The sequence below is a fragment of the Apodemus sylvaticus genome, chromosome 6, assembly GCF_947179515.1.
Source record: "Apodemus sylvaticus chromosome 6, mApoSyl1.1, whole genome shotgun sequence".
In the NCBI taxonomy this organism is placed as follows: Eukaryota; Metazoa; Chordata; class Mammalia; order Rodentia; family Muridae; genus Apodemus; species Apodemus sylvaticus.
This window is the reverse complement of record NC_067477.1, coordinates 5,740,115-5,761,667: the sequence shown is the minus strand read 5'-3', so window position 1 is coordinate 5,761,667 and position 21,553 is coordinate 5,740,115. Positions and strand designations below refer to the sequence as shown.

The window sequence follows — 21,553 nt, the reverse complement described above, 5'->3', positions numbered from 1 at the left end:
TTTAGGGATTATGGGTCTGTTTAGCCAGTCTATATGATCCTCATTTAATTTTGGTAATTGGTATCTGTCTAAGAAAATGTCCATTTCCTCCAGATTCTCCAGTTGTGTTGAGTACAGGTTTCTGTAGTAGGATCTGATGATTTTTTGAATGTCTTCCGTTTCTGTTGTAATATCTCCATTTTCATTTCTAATTTTGTTAATGTGGATACTTTCTCTGTGCCCTTTGGTTAGTCTGGCTAAGGGTTTATCTATCTTGTTGATTTTCTCAAATAACCAGCTCCTGGTTTTGTTGATTTTTTGTATGGTTTTCTTGGTTTCTACTTGATTGATTTCAACCCTGAGTTTGATGATTTCCTGTCTTCTTCTCCTCCTAGGTGAATTAGCTTCTTCTTGTTCCAGGGTTTTCAGTTGTTCTGTTAATCTTCTAGTGTAAGCTCTCTTGAATTTCTTTTTGGAGGGAATCAAATCTATGAGTTTTCCTCTGAGCACTGCTTTCATTGTGTCCCATAGATTTGTGTATGTTGTGCCTTCATTTTCATGAAATTCTAAGAAATATTTGATTTCGTTCTTTATTTCTTCCTTGACCAAGGTATCACTGAGTAGAGTATTGTTCAGTTTCCATGTGTATGTGGGCTTTCTGTTGTTTTTACTGTTACTAAAGATCACATTTACTCCATAGTGATCTGATAGGAGACATGGGATTGTTTCAATCTTCTTATATTTGTTGGGGTCTGTCTTGTGACCAACTGTGTGATCTCTTTTGGAGAAGGTACCATGAGGTGCTGAGAAAAAGGTATATTCTTTTGCTTTGAGATAAAAAGTTCTATATATATATATATATATATATATATATATATATATATATATATATATATATATATATATGTTAACTCCAATTGGTTCAAAGCTTCAATTAGTTTCATTGTCTCCCTGTTTAGTTTCTGTTTTCCTGATTGGTCCATTGGTGAAAGTGGAGTGTTGAAGTCACCCACAATTATTGTGTTAGGTGCAATGTGTACTTTGAGCTTTAGTAAAGTTTCTTTTATGAATTAGGGCACCCTTGTATTTGGAGCATAGATGTTCAGGATTGAGAGTTCTTCTTGTAGGATTTTTCCTTTGACCAGCAAGTAGTAACCTTCCATGTCTCTTTTGATGACATTAGGCTGAAAGTCAATTTTATCTGAAATTAGAATGACATCTCCGGCTTGTTTCCTGGGACCATTTTCTTGTAGAATTGTCTTCCAACCTTTTACTCTAAGGTAGTTTTTGTCTTTGACATTGAGGTGTGTTTCCTGTATGCAGCAAAATGTAGGGTCCTGTTTACGTAACCAGTCTGTTAGTCTATGTCTTTTTATTGGGGAATTGAGTCCATTGATGTTAAGAGATATCAAGGAGTAGTGGTTATTGCTTCCTAACTTTGATTTTAATTTTATACCTATGTAGTTATCTTCTTTGGGTTTGATGAAAGAAGCTTAATATCCTGCTCTTTCCAGGGTACAGTTTCCCTCGTATTAATGGTGCTTTCCCCCTATTATCCTTTGTAGGGCTGGGTTTGTAGAAAGATAATGTGTAAATTTGGTTTTGTCATGGAATATCTTGGTTTCTCCATCTTGAGTAATTGAGAGTTTCACTGGGTATAGTAGTCTCGGCTGGCATTTGTGTTCTCTTAGAGTCTTCATGAGCTCCGCCCAGGATCTTCTAGCTTTCATGGTCTCTGTTGAGAAATCTGCCGTAATTCTGATAGGTCTTCCTTTATATGTTACTTGCCCTTTTTCTCTTACTGTCCTAAGTATTCTTTCTTTGTTTAGTAAATTTGGTGTTTTGATTATTATGTGACGGGAGGTATTTCTATTCTGGTCCAGTCTGTTTGGAGTTCTGCAGGCTTCTTGTATATTCATGGGCATCTCTCTCTTTAGGTTAGGGAAGTTTTCTTCCAAAATTTTGTTGAAGATATTTGCTGGCCATTTAAGTTGTAAATCTTCACTCTCATCAATACCTATAATCCTTAGATTTTGCTTTCTCATTGTGTCCTGGATTTCCTGGATATTTTGGGTTACAAGATTTTTGCATTTTGCATTTTCTTTAACTGTTGAGTCCATGGTTTCTATGGTATCTTCGGCATCTGAGATTCTTTCTTCTATCTCTTGTATTCTGTTGTTGATATTTGCGTCTATGATCCATGATTTCGTCCAAAGGTTTTCTATCTCCAAAGTTGTCTTCCTTTGTGCTTTCTTAGTCGTTTCTACTTCTGTTTTTAGATCCTGGAAATTTTTGCTCAGTTCTGTCATTTGCTTCTTTCTGTTTTCCTTTAATTCTTTAAGCGATTTTTGTGTTTCCTCTTTCATGACTTCTGCCGGTTGATCAAGGTTCTCCTGTATTTCTTTAAGAGATTTTTGCGTTTCCTCCTTATTGGCCTTTGTATTCTCCTGAATTTCTTTCAATGATTTTTGTGTTTTCCTTGTAAGGGCTTCTAATTTTTGATCCATTTTCTCCCGAATTTGCTTAAGTATGTCCTTCATGTGTTCCTGTACTAGCATCATGATCAGTAATTTTAAATCCAAATCTTGTTTTTCTGGTGTGTTGGGGTATCCAGGACTTGCTAATATTGGAGAATTGTGTTCAGATGCTGCCATAATGCCTTGGTTTCTGTTAGTAATGTTCCTACATTTGCCTTTAGCCATCTGGTTCTCCCAGGAATTAGATGGTCTTATTGTCACTGGCTGGTGCTTCAACCTACTCTGGATCTTTAAGATTATCTCTGCAACACTGGATAACTGGGCTTCTTCTGGCCCAGATTACTGATATGCTGGCTTCCTCTTTTGTGCCTTTGGAGCCCTTCTCTGTCTTGCCTCAAGCAATGCTATACTTAGGTTGTCAAGGTCAACTAGGTGTTCTCTGTCTGCTCTATTATGGAGGGAAGAAGTTGTGGTGGGGGTCACTCCCTCTGTTGATTCTCACATAGTACACAGGTCCTGCGATGGACTGGCTTGCAGATAAACCGCCTATGTGCTCAGTTCCTGAATGCAGGCAGACGCCTGGCGGTTTGCACCACCAGAAATCTAAAGCTCAGTGTGATACAGTACCTAGTGATCCTTTTGTGACCCTGCAGACAGCAAATATGGCCGCAGTGCTTCTCTCCTTCCCACTCATCTGTTCCTAACTAAGTATTCTGTCAATAATTCTCAGCAGTCTGACCACTCATGAATGTCTGCATCAGTCTTTTTTTCTTTTTTTCTTTTAATGACAATGGAAGTAAAAACACTTTATGATAAAATTAAATATTTACATGGAAAATATTGTAGACAAAATAGAAGAGATACATAAAAACCACGTTAAAATTGACAATTTTCATGGAAAATTAAAGAGTAAAGTGGTACACATAAAAACATTGCTAAATTAGTTAAAATATGAAATAGAAACAATTTATGATAGAATTTAAGAATGGAAAATATTTCTGATAAAATTGTAGAAAAATGTAGAAAAACATGTTAGAATTGAAGATTATCATGGAAAATTTTATATAGATATAATAATGCTATGCATACTGCCATTCCTAAGTTGATTGAAACTGGAATTATAAACATTTTCTGATAAACTTGAAGATTTACATGAAAAATATTTCTGGTAAAATTAGACAAATATATAGACAAACATGTTAAAATTTATTATTTAATGGAAAATTTTACATATAAAGTGGTAGATATAAAAACTTTTTCTAAATTAATTGAAAGTGGAATTAGAAACATTTGTGATAAAAATCAGAGATTTACATTGAAAACATTTCTAACAAAATAGAGGAAATATATAGAAAGACATTAAAATTGAAGATAATCATGAAAAATAATGCAGACAAAATGGTAGACAAAAAATTACTAAATTAATTAAAAGGGGAATTACAAACATTTTTTGATAAAATTGAAGACTTACATGAGAAATATTTGTTAGTCTATGTCTTGTTATTGGGGAGTTGAGTCCATTGTTGTTACATGTTATTTTTGATGTTACTTTTATGTTTGTTTGCGTATCATCTTTTGGGTTTGTTGGAAAAAGACACCATTCTTGCCTTTTCTAGGGTTTAGTTTCCCTTCTTGTTTTGGCATTTTCCATCTATTATTATTTGAAGGGCTAGAATTATGGACAGATATTGTGTAAATTTGTTTTTTTGCATCATGGAATATCTTGGTTTCTCCATCAATGGTGATTGAGAGTTTTGCTGCACATAGTAGCCTAGACTGGCATTTGTGTTATCTTAGAGTGTGTATGAGGTTTGCCTAGGATCTTCTAGCTTTCATCATCTCTGGTGAGAAGTCTGGTGTAATTCTGATAGGTCTGCCTTTATAAGTTACATGCTCTTTTTCCTTTACTGCTTTTAATATTCTTTCTTTGTTTTGTGAATTTGACATTTTGATTATTATGTGCCATGAGGACTTTCTGCTCTGGTCCAGTCTGTTTGGAGTTCTGAAGGCTTCTAGTATGTTCATGGGCATCTCTTCCTCTGGGTTAGGGAAGTTTTCTTCTATTATGTTGAAGATATTTACTGGCACATTATGTTGGAAATCTTTGCTCTAGTCGATACCTATAATCCTTAGGTTGGGTCTTCTCATGGTGTACTGGAGTTCCTGGATGTTTGGAGATACCAGTTTTATGTATTTTGCATTTTCTTTGACTGTTGAGTCAATGTTTTCTACAGTATCTTCAGCACTGAGGTTGTTTCTTCTTTCTCTTGCATTCTGTCTTTGATGTTTGCATCTATGACTCCTGAATTCCTTCCAAGGTTTTCTATCTCCAGAGATGCCTCACTTTGTGGATTCTTTGTTGCTTCTACTTCCACTTTTAGATCCTAGATGGTTTTATTCAGTTCTTTCACTTGATTGTTTGTGTTTTCCTGTAATTCTTTAAGGGATTTTTACGTTTCTTCTTTAAGGGCTTCTGCCTGTTGATCCAGGATCTCTTCTATTTCTTTAAGGGGTTTTTGTGTTTTTTCTTTAAGGACTTTTACTTGTTTACTGATGTTCTCCTGTATTTCCTTCTGGGAGTTATTTAAGTTTTTGTTGTAGCCCTCTATCAGTATCATGAGATATGATTTGAATTCTGACTATTGCTTTTCCGGTGTGTTGGGGTATTTGGGACTTGCTGTGGTGGGAAACTTGGTTCTTATGTTGCCATGTGACCTCGGTTTCTGTTGGTAGGGTTATTGTGCTTGCCTTTTGCCATCTGGTTATCTCTGGTGCTAGTTGATATTGTTGTCTCTGGCTGGAGCTTGTTCCTCCTGTGTAAGCCTGTGTCCTTACTCCTCTGAGCTCAGAAATGAAAGTACTGCTGGGAGATCACTATCTCCTGCTGCGCTGTGCACAGAAGGCTGTGGAGTTTCCTGGCTCCCTGCTGCCAATGATGGCAGGAAGTCTTCCATCCCAGCTGCTCCATTGATCTTATGCCCTGTTTGCTCCTAGGCATTTCCCTCCAAATAGAAGGTGGAGATTTCACCTCTCTCTGCTCAGAAGTGAAAGCCCTGCTGGGAAATCAGTCTCTCTTGGTGGACTGTGCACAATAGGCTGTGGAGTATCTAGGCTCCCTGGTGCCAATGGCTGAAGGAAGACTTCTGTCTCAGTTGCTCCACTGATCTTAGGCCCTGTGTACACCTAGCTGGTCCCCTCCAGAGAGAAGGGGGAAATCTCACCTCTGATCATGATATTTTCTTGTGACTTCACATTGCTCACTGTTGTGGTTTGTTCTTTGAAGTGCTTACATTGATAAACTATGGCCTTTATTCTTGCTTGTTTTTGTATGTCTGCATCAGTCTTTACACACAATACATCCTCTGTGGTCAAGGCTTACATAGTCTACTGGGTATAAATATGAATATTTATAAGGAAGTTGGGCAAGATTACCCTTAGCAATACAACTAGAAACTATATCATCTCTAAACATGGGCTTTAACCACACTTACCTGGGATGAAGACATTCCTATGAAAATTCACCAAAAACTAATTAATAAAATTATGTTGTGTCCTAGAAATAATCCTCCCAAATATGTAATCAAATGGCTCTACATACTATTATATAGATGTTCATACATCCATATTTATTCAAAGCATGTTATTCATGCTCTATTTACAATATAAAGAAGAAAGAATTATCCCAGATTTCAAGCAATGCATTAATAAAACATGACAAAGTGGTACATGTAGAAAAATGAATATTACTCAGTGGTTAAAACGAATTATGTCATCTCTAAGTATTTCACTGGAACTGGAAAAAATATACTGAATAGATCACCCATGTCTGTAAAGTAAGGGCTTCCTCTTCTCACTTATGTGTTCAAAGTTTTGAATATTTTGTTTGCTATATTGAATTGAAGAAGCAGATAGACTAGAATTGGGACAGTATAGTATAATGAATTTAAAACACAATAAAGTAAAACAGAGATAAGAATAAGAAAAGAAAGTTTTAAGGTTCAGAAGATCAAAAGAGCCAGAAGGGGTAGATGACTCCAAAGAATGAGTGTCTTCCAGATACAATTGGACTGTTGCTCTTATGAATTCACAGAGACTGTGGCTACAGGCACAGAGCCTGAACCAAGTCAAACCAGATAAAATTCCCAGGTTGGCAGATGGAAATAGACATGGGCTGTCACTACTAACAAGAAAGTTCTGCAAGGGACACTCACACAAAAAGGAAAAAAATTAGTTTTTTCCACTGGAGTTCCTAGGGAATTCTAAGCACAATTAATCATGGCAGACATGCTGTCTTAGTCAGGGTTTCTATTCCTGCACAAACATCATGACCAAGATACAAGTTGGGGAGGAAAGGGTTTATTGAGCTTATACTTTCACATTGCACTTCATCACTAAAGGAAGTCAGGACTGGAACTCAAGCAGGTCAGGAAGCAGAAACTGATGCAGAGGCCATGGAGGGATGTTTCTTACTGGCTTGCTTCCCCTGGCTTGTTCAGCCTGCTCTCTTATAGAACCCAAGAGCACTAGCCCAAATGTGGTACCACCCACAAGGGGCCCTCCCCTCTTGACCACTAATTCACAAAATGCCCCACAACTGAATCTCATGGAGGCCCTTCCCCAACTGCAGCTCCTTTCTTTGTGATAACTCCAGTCTGTGTCAAGTTGACACACAAAACTAGCCATTACAATTGACCCCTTGTCAACTTGACACACAAACACATCACTATTCAGCCTCAACCCTTACTTTCTTATTCATCCCCAAGATCTAAATTACTTTAAAAGTCCCACAGTCTTTACATATTAAAAGTTCAATCACCTTAAAATGTCCAATATCTTTAAAATTCAAAGTCTTTTAAAAATTCAAAGTCTCTCAACTGTGGGCTCCACTAAAATACTTTCTTCCTTCAAGAGAGAAACACATCAGAGCACAGTCACAACCAAAAGCAAAACTCAAACTCCAATGATTCAATGTCTGGGATCCAACTCACAATCTTCCAGGTTCCTCCAAGGGCTTGGGTCACTTCTCCAGCTCTGCCCCTTGTAGCACACAGCTTGTCTTTTAGGTTACAGCTGCCTGTACTCTACTGCTGCTGCTGTTCTTGGTAGTCATAACATGGTACTGGCATCTCCAAAATGTTGCTATCTTCCACTATAACTAGGCTTCACCAATAGCCTCTAATAGGCTCTCTTCATGGTTACAAGCCTCTGCTCCTATGCATGACCCCTTCAAGTCCTGGGCCATCAATTGCAACTGAGGCTGCACCTTCACCAATGGCCTTCTGTGGCCTCTCACTGTGCCAAGAGCCTCAGCTGCGCTTCATGAACCCTTCATGCCTTCAAAACCAGTACTATCTGGGTGAATCATACACAGTAACAAGTCCAGTCACAGCACAAAATACAACTGTGGCTATCTCTGGAACACACTCTCTTTGCTCTCAGAAAACACTTCCAAGAAGATTTCATGTCAGTGATGCTGGTCTCTTCTTAATCACCGCTAATTTCTTAGCTCCAGCTAACCAGCATCAATAGTCCCAGTAACAAGAAGGTTTGCTTTAGTGGTTCTGGTATCTTGTTACTCACAGCTGATTCTTCACCCCAGCTAATCAAAACCATAGAATCTTCACAATCAAAACATTGCCTCTGTAAGAGTCTTTATCTGAAATTTCACATGCCAGGCCTCCATCTTCTGCACTGTTCTCAACATTATCTTCCAAGCTCCTACAGAACATTCCACAGAGCTCTTAACACCAAATGGATCATCTAGCCCAAAGTTCCAAAGTCGTTCCACAGTCCTCCCCAAAACATGGTCAGGTTGTCACAGGAATACCCCACTATGCTGGTACCAATTTATCTTAGTCAGGGTTTCTATTCCTGCACAAACATCATGACCAAGAACCAAGTTGGGGAAGAAAGGGTTTATTGAGCTTACACTTCCACATTGCAGTTTGTCAGTAAAGGAAGTCAGGACTGGAACTCAAGCAATATGTTTGAGAATTCTCCACAATTTCTCTTCTATTAGATTTAGTGTATTTGGTATTATGTGGATGCCCTTGATCCACTTGGACTTGAGCTGTGTACAAGGAGATAAGAATGGGTCAATTTGCATTATTGTACATGTTAACCACCAGTTGAACCAGCACCATTTGTTGAAAATGATCATTTTTTCAACTGAATGATTTTAGAGCCTTTGTCAAAGATCAAGTAACAATAGGTGTGTGGGTTCATTTCTGGGTCTTCCATTCTATTCCATTGATCTACCTGCCTGTCACTGTTCCAATAATATGTAGTTTTTATCAATATTGCTCTGTAGTACACCTTGAGTTCATGGATAGTGATGCCACCCAGAAGTTCTTTTATTGTTGATAATAGTTTTCACTATCCTGGGTTGATGGCTATTCCTAATGAATCTGAGAATTGCTCTTTCCAACTCTGTGAAGAATTGAGTTACAATTTTGATGGGGATTGCATGGAGTCTTCAGATTGCTTTCAGCAAGTTGTCCATTTTTGCTATATTAGTGCTGCTAACCAGTGATCATGGGAGATTTTTTTCCATCTTATGAGGTCTTCTTCAACTTTTTTCTTCAAAGACTTGAAGTTCTGTTCATACAGATCTTTCACTTGTTTGGTTAGGGTTATACCAAAATACATTACATTGTTTGTGACTATTGTGAAGGATGTTTTTTCCCTAATTTCTTTCTCTGCCTGTTTATTCTTTGAGTGTAGGAGGCTACTAATTTGTTTGGGTTATTTTACATCCAGCCAATATGTGTTTTATTTTTCTATAAAAAAAAAAAACAATTGAATGGATGAGTAGTTGGATGAGGCGAAGGTTCTGGCAGATATTTGGAAAGAATATCAGTGATCAGACTACATTGTAAATTTTAATATTTATTCTCTATTACTTTTATTGTCTATTTTTCAGTCATTGGCAACCTCCAGATCCAACCTCTTGCAGTTCTTAATCCTGATTCTCCTACCTCCTGACTTCAAGGTGATTCTCCCCTCCCCCTATAAGTGACCTCTCCAGTCCATGGTGATCCAAGTATCTTGTGGGCAAGGTGTAACTTCTTGCATTGAGTCCAGATGCAGCAGTCCAGCATCACTTGTTGAAAATTCTATCTTTCCATTGGATACATTTAGCTCCTTAGGTGCACGGGTTTATTTCTGGGTTTTCACTTCTATTCCATTGGTCCACTTACCTGTCACTGTACCAATACCATGCAGTTTTTATCACTAGTGTTCTGTAGTACAGCTTGAGTTCAGGGATGTTAATTCTCCAAGAGTTTCTTCTATTGTTGAGAATAGTTTTCACTAGCCTGTGTTAGTTGTTATCTCAGATGGTCATTTTTATTATATTAATCCTGCCAATCCACAATCATGGTAAATTTTTCTGTCTTCTGATTTCTTCGTTTTCTGTCTTCAGAGACTTGAAGTTCTTATCATAAAGATCTTTCACTTGTTAATCACACCAAGATACTTTACATTGCTTTTTACTATTGTGAAGGGTGTCATTTCCCTAATTTTTTCTATGACTGTTTATCTTTGAGTATAGGAAGGCTACAAATTTGGTTGAGTTAATTTTACATCCAGCCACTTTGCTGATGTTGTTTATCAACTATTGGAGTTCTCTGATGTAGTTTTTTTGGGTCACTTAAGCATACTACTATATTGTCTGTAAATAGTGATAATTTGTGTAATAGTGACTTCTTCCTTTACAATTTGTATCCCTTTGACCTCCTAGGACAAAACAAATAAATAGAAGAAAATCACCAGAAACAAAACATAAGAATCACAAGGGTATGCAGAGACAAATGTTCACAAATACACAAAATGGGGCAACATGTATGCAAGGGACTATGAGATTTGATGCTGTATCAGTATAGATCCATCTTCTAAGATGGCTAGTGACTTTAGGGTTGATTCCTCCGCCTGGGAAGGAAGTAAATATGAGATCAAACACTTGAGTATGATATCAGAACATACATAATTTAACAGATATATGCATTGTGTTTGTAAACGAATTTCATGAAAAGTGATTGAATAATATTTTGGCCAGCATACAAGTATTATATTTGCATGCCTGTGTATTTTGATGTAAATATTGCTCACATTCTAAGAGACAGGAACTTCTGCTGAAACATGCAGCAACAGATAACAACATATCTGAAGTCACTTATTACATAAGACTATGAAGATGGGTTTGTTTGCTCAGATGTTGGTGGTTTGCATTTTATAGGTCAAACTCATTATTATAAATTATTCCCAACAATCTAAAAAAAGTTCTGGTCTCTCAGGATCCAGTGATATTTTTATTATGCTTCACCACACTATTGCATTTTTACTGATTTTTGGAATAAAAAAATGTAAATGTAGGTGGTCACTGGTGAAGCAATTGGCAAGGTATGGTAAAGTATAGATTTATCTTAAATAATCATCACTTGATTCTTATCTGTTCTTTTACAAAGTAGACAAAGGCACTATTGGAATATGAGAAAGAGACAATAAATGGACGTGCAAAATTACTATTTCTGAGCAAGTCTACAGATTTAATATTTCTCTAATCTCATTCTTAGGATAGTTTCCTGCTCCTCAAGGGTTTCTGACATACTCAGGATGTGGTTACAGCACTGTGTCTTGCAAAGTAATAGACTGCAGAGTCCTCAGATGTCAGGCTGCTGAGCTGCATGTAGGCTGTACTGGAGGATTTGTCTGCAGTCAATGTGGCCTTGCCCTTGAACTTCTCATTGTAGTCAGTAACACCATTGTAAGGATTAATATCTCCAATCCACTCAAGGACTTGTCCAGGCCTTTGCTTTATCCAGTTCATATAGTAGCTGGTGAAGGTGTAGCCAGAAGCCTTGGAGGACAGCTTTACTGAAATCCCAGGCCTCACCAGCTCAGCTCGAGACTGCTGCAGCTGGACCTGCGATTGGACACTTGTGGAGAGAAAGGCAGAGTGGATGTCATTGTCACCTTAGGCCCTGACTCCTCTTCAGATTTGGAACTGGTGAGCGCTTTCCTGCAGTTACTGACAGGAGGAAGAGAACAACACAGCTACATTCCATGTTTAGAGTCAGTGTTTTCAGTGACTATGGAGAGGACACTGATCATAGGTTGTTTTCATGGTGTGGACATCCCTGTATTTACTCACATAGTCTGAAGTAATTTGCATATTTATGAGCAGGTACTTCTTATGTAAGATCCTAGTCTAGCAGAAGAACTGGATGGGAAACACTGAAAATGCATATGGGTAAGGTAGCAGAGTGCTCAGGTCCATGTCCTAATCTTCTCTGAGGAATTGCATCCCATACACTTTCCCTGAACCCAGGTCACATGTCATGGAAATAACATCAGGGAACAGGCTCTCAATAAATTTTTGGCCTGAGTCTGTTATTCCAGTTTGAGACAATGTCAACACATAGATTTATAGATGGTGCTTTGAGATGATGATGATGATGATGAGATGATGATGAAAAGAGGAGGATGATTAATTTGATTTTGATGGAAGGTTCCAAAAATGGATAACTTTTATGTATGAGAACCTTCTTTCAGATAAATGCAAATAATATTTGCCTTTCCCACAAGTCATATACGTCAAAATTCACTAAAATGAATAAAAGTAAATTCGCTTAAATATGTATACATCAAGGATTTTTACAGCATTATAATGATTGACTAAATTATAGATATAAGCTATCTATGTGTAAATAAAGGATTTTATGACTAAGGCATATATATATATATACATATATATATACATATATATATATATGTATATATATATATATATGATTTGACCAGAAATGATGACAAATTTACATTGCTTTTGGAAAAATGGATGCAACTAAACACAACTATTCATTTAGGCAATCTCCAAAATCACAGACATTAAATGGAGATAAAATTTTATGTCCTTTAACCCATTTTCTGTATCTTACCTTCTTTTCCATGTTTTATGATGATTCTTGTGTGAGATGTTGGCATCATTGAATCAAATGTTGCTGGAAACTCTATCAATAATTCTCAACACTCTGAATGTCTGCATCAGTCTTTACACAAAGTGCATATGATCCTCTGTGACCAAGGCTCAGACAATATACTGGGTATAAACATAAATATTTGTAAGGCAGTTTGAAAACATGAACATTAGCAATACAAATGAGGTCTACTAGGGTCTATGTCATCACTAAACAGGGGCTTTAAAAACACTTACCTGGGATGTTGACTTTCCAATGAAAATTGGCCAAAAATTAATAAATAAAATTATTTTGCTTCCCAGAAATAACCCTCTCATACATCTACTCAAATGACTCTATATCTTATTGTAGAAATGTGCATACATTCATGCTTATTCACAACATGTGATTTATGATCTTTTAACAGAGTATAGAGGAAGCAATCGTATGAGATTTCTAATAAAGGATAAATGAAAAAGAACAAAATTGCACATATAGAAAAGTAAATATTACTCAGTAATAAAACATGAATTTTCTGATTTATAAATATATGGAACTAGAAAAATATTCTGAATAGTTCACCCATGCCCATGAGGCAAGGGCTTCATGTTTTCATTCATACGTGTTCTAAGATTTCAATATTGTGTTTGGTGTATTTAATTGCAGAAATTGATAGACTAGAATTGGGACAGTAGAGTATGAGAAATTTACAAAGATGACATAGTAAAATAGAGATAAGAATAAAGAATGAATCATTTTAAAATTGTGCAGATTATAAAAGCCAGAATGGATTCAGGTTCCCAAGGAAAGAGTGTTTTCCAGACACAATAGGACTGATGCACATATGAATTAACAGAGAATGTAGCTGCAGGCACAGAGCCTGAACCAAGTCAACCCAGATAAAATCCCTAAGGTAGGAGAAGGAAATTATCACAGGATCTCAGCCCTAACTAGAAAAAAAAATTGGAACTGATACTCACGGGTAAAGGAATAATTAGTTTTCTCTAGTGGAATATCATAGGGGATTTAATCATGGAGACGTGCTTAGCAGTTGATAGAAAAAAAAGCAAAAACAAAAACAAAACAAAACTCAATGGTATTTTGCAGACTTATTTCCTAATATTGTTTTGTTCAATTTCTTTTTCCTCACTTATGTTTTGCCCATATAGCATGACTACATAATTGTGATTTTATTGCTCTCTCTTTCTCTCTCTCTCTCTCTCTCTCTCTCTCTCTCTCTCTCTCTCTCTCTCTCTCTCTCTCTCCCTCCCTCCCTTCTTCCCTCCCTCCCTCCCTCCCTCCGTTCTTCCCTCCCTCCCTCCCTCTCTCTCTCTCTCACTCTCTCTCTAGCTCTGCGTGTCTTTCTTTGTTTCTGTTTGTTTTTAATCCCCCTTTAAATTTCTTTTTATTTTGCTTATATTCAGAAAGAGAAAAAGGTATGCAATGGCATGAGTTTGGAGGTAGGAAGAATCTGGAAATATTTGTGGTGGTGAAATCAGTTTTTAGAATAAATTGTATTGATTTTTTCCAAAAAAGTTATAAAAAACAAATAAAAACAAATGAAAATAAATCAGCAAACTGTTTAACAAAGAATCTTTACTGTGTTTGAGCATGGAGACATCATGTTAATCACCAGAGTGAAGATCACTCAGCACAGTTAATAAAGAAGCCCACAGAGGACACAAAGTCCTCTCAATATACACCTCATAACTCTATGGGGATTGGTGACCTCATTGTGCCATCTGATGGCCACAAGCTTCCCAGAAAATAGGGTTTTCATGTTTTAAACTGAAGTTTCACTGTCATGCTCATTAAAGAACACCTGAAAGTAGGAAGAGGGAACTTGTAGTGCCTACCACCAGCAGGAACACAGGGCTTCAATTAAGGGAGAGGCAGACCATCCCACAGTCATAACTCTGACCCATAATTGTACCTGTCTGAAAGAATTACAGGCATGGAAATGGAGAGGAGCTCAAGAAAAAGAAGGTTCAGAGAAAGGCTCAAAGTGGGATCCAGGAGAAAGGGAGGTCTTAAGGCCTTAAGGATATGGAGTACTCATAAAAAGGGACCTAACATGACAACACTCTTGAAGACCGAACAACAACTGAAAGAGTCAGACGCATATATTTGCATCCAACCAATAGACAGAAGCTGTCCCTTACTGCTGAATTAGGGAAGGCTGAATGAAGTTGAGGGTGACCTTGTAGGAGGGCCAGAAATCTCAATTAATCTGGACCCCCGGGATCTCTCAAACACTGGACAACAAAACAAGCAGCATACACTAGCTGATATGAGGCCCCTAGTACACATACAATAGAGGATTGCCAGGTCTGTGTTTATTCAGAGATCATACACATAACCTTCAAGAGACTGAAGGCACCAGGAAGTTTAGAAGTCAGGTGGGGGTGGTGGGTAGGGACATCCATGTGGAGACAAGGGGAGAGAAGGAGGTATGGGATGTGGAAAGGTCAGAGAGTGGACAGGTGTTGGCTGGGTGTGGAATAAAATATGGAGTGTATAAAAATAATTAATTAAAAAATATTTTGTCGAAAAGAAAAATAAAAATTTATCCATGTAACTTCAGTGTTTACAGAGTTCCACTGAAGAGAAAAATGACTCTAGTTTACCTGGGGATGATGGTTTATGCATCAGTGATTTTAAGTTGTGCCAATATTACTATAATGTTGCTCTTGAAACCAGGTTCCTCCTTGGTGACAGGTGGAGGCAGCTCTTGCAGTTCCCATTTCTAAAAAATTAATGACAGTCCCATAGAGGGAGCAATAGTGCCAACAGTTTAGACCCTTGAAGCTCCCAGGAATTGGACCACCAACCAAAGAATACACATGGAACTACCCATGGCGCTGGCCACATATTGCCAGGGGATAGCCTTGATGGACATCAGTGGGAGGAGAGGCTCTAGGGCCTGTGGGCTTCCAATGCTCCATTGAACCCACACAATGCCACTACAGGATGGGAGTGGGTGGGAGGGTGGGTGAGCACCCTTATAGAGAAAGGGATGATAGGGACATGTGGATCTCTTAGTTCAAGGGTATCCTTGTCTATAGAAATAAGTTCAAGAGCAACCAGTGCTGTACAAAGAAACTGTTTTGGATAAACAAAGCAAAACAAAAGAATTCTTTAACAGGAATGTTGCTCATATCCTCAGAACTAGATATTGATGGAGTATGTGATCAAACACTTCTGCTTCAAAGTTATTGACTCAATTATGATAGATAAGTGGCTCACATTGACACTAACATGGGTATAAGACTATATTTTTACTCGGCCTTCCCTAGCTTTAAATAGAAAGACCAAGATTTATAATTATTAATTATACTTTTAAGTCTTATCATACTCTTGCTCCCAGATAGTCTTTATCTTAAATTAATCAATCTATATCAATCTTATGTTGTATGTAACAAGCAAATGGTTTGTTAATTACTTCTTCAGTCCTGCCTGCTTCCTTTTCATCTAGCTGGTGACATCTGCTCCTGTCCTGATGATGTCCTGAAGGACAAGAAGCTGTAAGGTAATGGAAACTTATCTTTGTTTTTAGTAACATCTGCTCCTGTCCTGATGATGTCCTGAAGGACAAGAAACTGTAAGGTAATGGAAACTTATCTTTGTTTTTAGTAACAGAGACTTGTTTGGCTGTTGCTATACTTGATTATGTGTAAAGAACATTGCCCTAAGAAGACTCTGTACATGTCTGAGAAAATGTCTGAGCAGTGAACCATGCAATGTTTTCAATAGATTATTGCCTGATTATGGTCAGTTCAAGAAGACAGAAATGTAAGAGATGTGTCAACAGAACAATTGACAATTGATCAGAAATTACTGGAAACTTTCCAACCAGGTTGTGCACAAACATGCTAGAAAGAAACAAACATGTTTTGTCTTTCCATGATGTTCTCATTTATGGAAAAGTAACAGGTACATGAGATTTGGGGCCTTTGCCCAGTTTGTTTAACTTAAATGACCATTGTTGATTGAAAATATCTTATAAACAATATATTCTAATCACACTTTACTTCTCCCCAACTTTTCTTAGATCCTCATTCCTTTGCTACCAATCCAATTTTATACCCCTTATTTTTCTTACTCTTTAACCAAAACAAACAAAAAGGTAAAACAAGAATCACGTTCTGTCTGCCTTTCTCTCTATTACTATCCACCCTGTCTTGTCATACATACATATAAACACATACACAAACTCAAAGGAAGACAAAATATGAAACCAAATGTACATGAAAAAACTAGTAAAACAAACTGCCTAAGTAAAGCTATATGGGACAAACATTCTACAAATAATTCATTGTGTTGGTTTTATTTGGCCACCTCTTGGGTATAGGGCCTAACATCAAGTGTGGTTAATATGGGAGTAAGCCCCCACTGAAAAAAGGCTATGTTTCCATTGTAGATGAGTACCATCTTCTGATAGATGCTTACCTAATGGTGGGAGCATATGTCCACTTCCCCCTCTCTGCAGAGAGTCATGCTGTCTTGAATAAATATAAGCCCTGTGCTTGTTCCCATAGTCTATGTGAGTTCATATGTGTATCAGTTCTACTGTGTCTGGATAAGACTGCTTTTTTAAAGAGTAATCCATCATCTCTTAACTCTTACAATCTTCCTCTGTAATGGTCCTTTAGTCCTGGGAGGAAGATTTGATGAGGAAAACTTATTTAGTAGCACTGCTATACAAATTGTCCATTTCTGATTCTCCTTTGCTTCACATCTACTGCAAAACATGTCTCTAATAACAGGTAGATGAGTAACTGGATTAAGTGTAGGGTAGTGTAAATAAAATGATTTTATTGATATGTTGCTCTATCAGAACAGTGACATATGATTTTCTCTTAGGGCCATAGTCTAGGCAATTTCAGTTTCATGGCAATTGTAGCAGAGTCAGCCATGGCTAAACTTAACCCTAATCTCATAGGCCTTTATTCCATCAAAGAATGAATGATTGATCCCACAATGTTTGATCAACTATTATATCAACATATCCCAGAGACAGGTAACCATTGTAGACAACAGGGTTTAGAGTTAGATTGGTTATTACCTCTCTCATTTAATGCCATACAAAGTACCTACAGTTCTATGAACACTAATCAGTAGGAATGAAACTTCTACAAGGAGACATGATCAACTTCTCTGTGTTCAGTGAGATATATAAGTGTTGTCTTGAACCATGTGATCTTAAAATTAGTTTGTGGGGAGCAAAAAGTAGACCTCAAAATACCCTCAATTATGTGGGAGTATCTATGGACATTTTTTGGTCGATGACTCAATTTGAGAATACTCATCCAGTAATTCCCATCTTCATTATATACAGCTGTTTACTGAAGATAAACATTACAATAATTTGGAATTTTCCATGGTGGAAATTTGAAGCCTAAGACTGAGCATAACAATAGCTCTGAACTACCTGGTTTAAGCACCAAACATGCATCAGCTTTATAAAATAAAACACAGACAAAATCATCTATGAACCTTATAATAGAGACCTAGGGTGAAGAAAAGGAATAGAAAGCTCTTAACCTAAGAGCAAACAGGAAACCACAGAGGACAGCAGGAAAGCTGTGGCTGTACCCGCTTATGATATAATAGAAAGGAACAGAGCAGAGCAACAGCTTGAAATATTGTAGAGCTGAAAACTGAGGCTGTGTCAATGTGCTCTCCGAGCACAGTAATATGTCGCAGTATCTGAAGTATCCACACTGGCCAGCTTGAGAAAAACCTGGTTGTTGGAGGTGTCCTTGGAGATTGTAAGCCGACTCTTCAGGGATGGTTTGTAGTACTTATCATCATTCCAATAAATGTGTGACAGCCACTCCAGACCCTTCCCTGAAGACTGACGGATCCAGCCCACACCCATACCAGAACTGCTCAGTGAAAATCCAGAGAAAGTACAAGTCAGACTGAGGGTCTGAGAGGGCTGCAATATCCCGGGGCCAGACTCTTTCAGAGTAACCTGGGACAGGACATCTATGGAGAAAAAGAAAAGGGAGAAGGTAAAGATGGAACAGGTGTGGATAGAAAAGTTCATCCCTTAGGAAGCCTAGGCACTCACATGCAGGGACAATCAGCAGCAGGATTGAGGAAGTAAGCCTGTCCATGGCTGCACACTTGTGAGTACACAGGCCCAACTTTGACTTTTCAACCCGAGGTTGGGTGGATCTGGGAGAGATTTGCATTCCCTCACCAGATGCTGACTCTGATGGCATACTTAAGTTTTAGGACTCAAGAGGTATCAGTCTATGATGGGAGATGCAGGAGCCCTCAAGAGAGTTCATTTCTCCATTCCATAGAGTGTAGGTAACACACATGGCCAGGATCCTCAATACACAACACTTATGGTGAGTGATGTTGGGATGCAGTAGGATTGAGGGAGACCCTCACTCTGGCACAAAGGGTCCTGACTCTGTTCACTTATCTAAGAATCACTTTCCTATGTTTTTGCATGGAGGACAGATAAGGAGCTCACTGGGGACATTTTACTACTACCTTGATGCTCTCTGTTTCTATGGCCTGTGTGAGTGTTATCAATATATATTTTTCCACATAATTGGTGCACTAATTTTAGACATCTTGCATAGTGTAAGAGTATATGCCATCTGCAGCTGGAAATGATGAATAAAATAATTCCGTGAAAGAGTGTGGTTTCATTGACTTTACTGATGTGTCAAATTCCTGGATCACATATTTAAGGTTGCTATTTATTAAATAATCTATAGCTTCATCTTAGTACTAACCTTTACTTGTGACAACTTTAAAATCAACAACAGAAAACAGAGACTCTAAGCCGGGAGAAAATTGTTCAATTATCTTAGATGCTGATAATCTTAGAAGGCACAGTGGGCATAGGATGCTGAAAGGCATACCACACAAGTTTAGGAAATTTTTTCACTGCCTTTAAAAATGTTAAAATGTAATGCATTCTTCTTTATTCTTATCAGTATTGATGGTTTAGAACTTAGAATAAGATTTGCCTTAGTTTGGCCAACTTTATGCAGTGGTTTGTTGGTGTGAACATGATTGAATATATGGAAAAGAGCTTGATTAGATATCTGATTTCATTTTAAAAATCTACACCAAAAGCAATCATGTACCTTTTATGAATAAAGCATCTTCATGTTTTCAAATGTTTGAAAGAAAAAATATCAAGGTATGACCAAACCATAAAATAAGATCTTAACACAAAGTTGAATCAATACAAGAAAAAAGAAATAAATCTCAGAAAAAAATGAGTGCCATCTGAAGTCCTGAACCATAAGGGTAGGATGGACAATAAGACCTGAACTAACACTTGTGTTCATTTCCAGAGGGCTGTCAATGTTAAAGTGACTTTTCATCTATGAGTAAATTTTGTATCTTGAAATAGAAGAGTTTCTGACATTGTCTCCATGAGACTCAAAGACCATCAAGTACATACTCATGAGGCAGGAGGAAAGTCCCACAAAAGGAAAGATACTGGAATGGATGACAGAGTCTAACTTGTCAGGTTTGGGTGAAGGGGCCAGCGTGCCAGATATACAAGTATTGCTGGTTCCTGAATATTGGAATGTCAGACAACAGACTCTTCAGAAAATAGAATATCCTATCTAACCACATACAGAAATGTTGTAATTCACATGCTTTTTCCATGGAGAGCATAAAATTGTGGTAGTGTCTTAAATATGATATGAGCTGCAACAGATGAAGATGTTTTCCTGAGTTATTCAGATGTACTTGAAGTAATTCTGTGTAAATATTTATAAATGGACAGAGATATGGACAACATGGTATAAAAGTTAAAATACAGAAATATACTCCAACACGATTTTGTACAAATGTATATCTAAATCACTCGGCCAATTGGGACTCAAAAAAATTAGAACATATTTCTCAAAATGTGGATCTTATTAACTCATTCACTTAGATTATTTCACTCATACACTTTACAGCTTTAAAAATTCCTTTACGCAGCTATACTCAGCTAGACAGCATATTTCCAACTCAACTAGAGTGTTTATGTATTTCCAATCAGTGCTGTAAACACTGCTTGCTCTCCATGTTCATCACAAGGACACAAGAGGAGGAAAGAACTGCAGACTGAACATGTATTAGCTAAAGTGGAAGTACCAATCCATCTTTTAGAAACTCTCAAGCTCTTGGATTGAAAATGACTATTATCATTTGATTTATTTGACTATGGTATGTTATGTGCATGATGTGAGTAATAGCATTTCAATATGCACAGAATAGATCAATAACCTAATATTTCTTCTTTTAGAGACATTTACAATATTTATTTCTTGTTTGTGAATGATGAAAGGTAAATTTTAATATTGGGGATCTAAAAATTGGAACAAATTAGAAAACACTATTTGATATCTTGAATTTGGTAAGATGATATCATATCATGCTTGTCTTTTCTTATTTATCCTATTGATCTTTGTAAAATGTGGTGTATTTCTCATTAAAACATTCTATACTGTCCTCATATTTTATAGCAATCTTGGTAAATAAATGAAGCAGTAAATACATAATACAATATATATTAGAATACTTTTTTTTAAAAAAGGAGCAAATTATCTTGAATAAATACTCCTTATAAATGCTGTTACAATGATGCCAGAAACAGTCACAGGAATAACCACATTATTGTCCCTGATAGTGCTTTCATTTGCCGGAACATAAATGCAGTTTTACCATGTAAGTTTTATATATAACCATGACTACTGGGTAAGGATAATATGTCATATATGAAAACATGTATGTGTATTGCTGCTGATATCTCTTCCCTTTCAAAACTTTGTACATATTTCTAAGCCATCATTTTTAACAGCCAATTTTCTGCTAATTTTATTAGCTTTCTACAAATTACTGTTTCGATTTTTATTGCTACAACTACTCCAGATATTAATCTGACGCTTCCTCAGAAAATTGAAAATAGTTCTACCTGAAGACCCAGCTATACAACTCCTGGTCATATACCCAATAGATGCTCAACCATGCCACAAGAACCCATGCTCACCTGTGTTCATAGGAGCCTTATTCATAATAGGTAGAACCTGGAAAAAAACAGATGTCTCTTTCCAAAAAATGGATACAGACAATGTGTTCCATGTTCAGAATGTAACACTCTTCTACTAA

The 21,553-nt window shown here is 37.1% G+C and overlaps 2 gene segments (V, D, J or C); both read right to left on the bottom strand.

Annotated features, from left to right (window-relative positions):
* The window catches only part of LOC127687769 (Ig heavy chain V region 3-like), a 906,657-nt gene that overhangs the window by 539,650 nt on the left and 345,454 nt on the right, over positions 1-21,553 (bottom strand).
* Positions 18,068-18,603, bottom strand: LOC127686805 (immunoglobulin heavy variable 2-5-like). The segment is given in 2 exon segments: positions 18,068-18,403; positions 18,489-18,603. Coding segments are annotated over 2 exon segments (366 nt in total).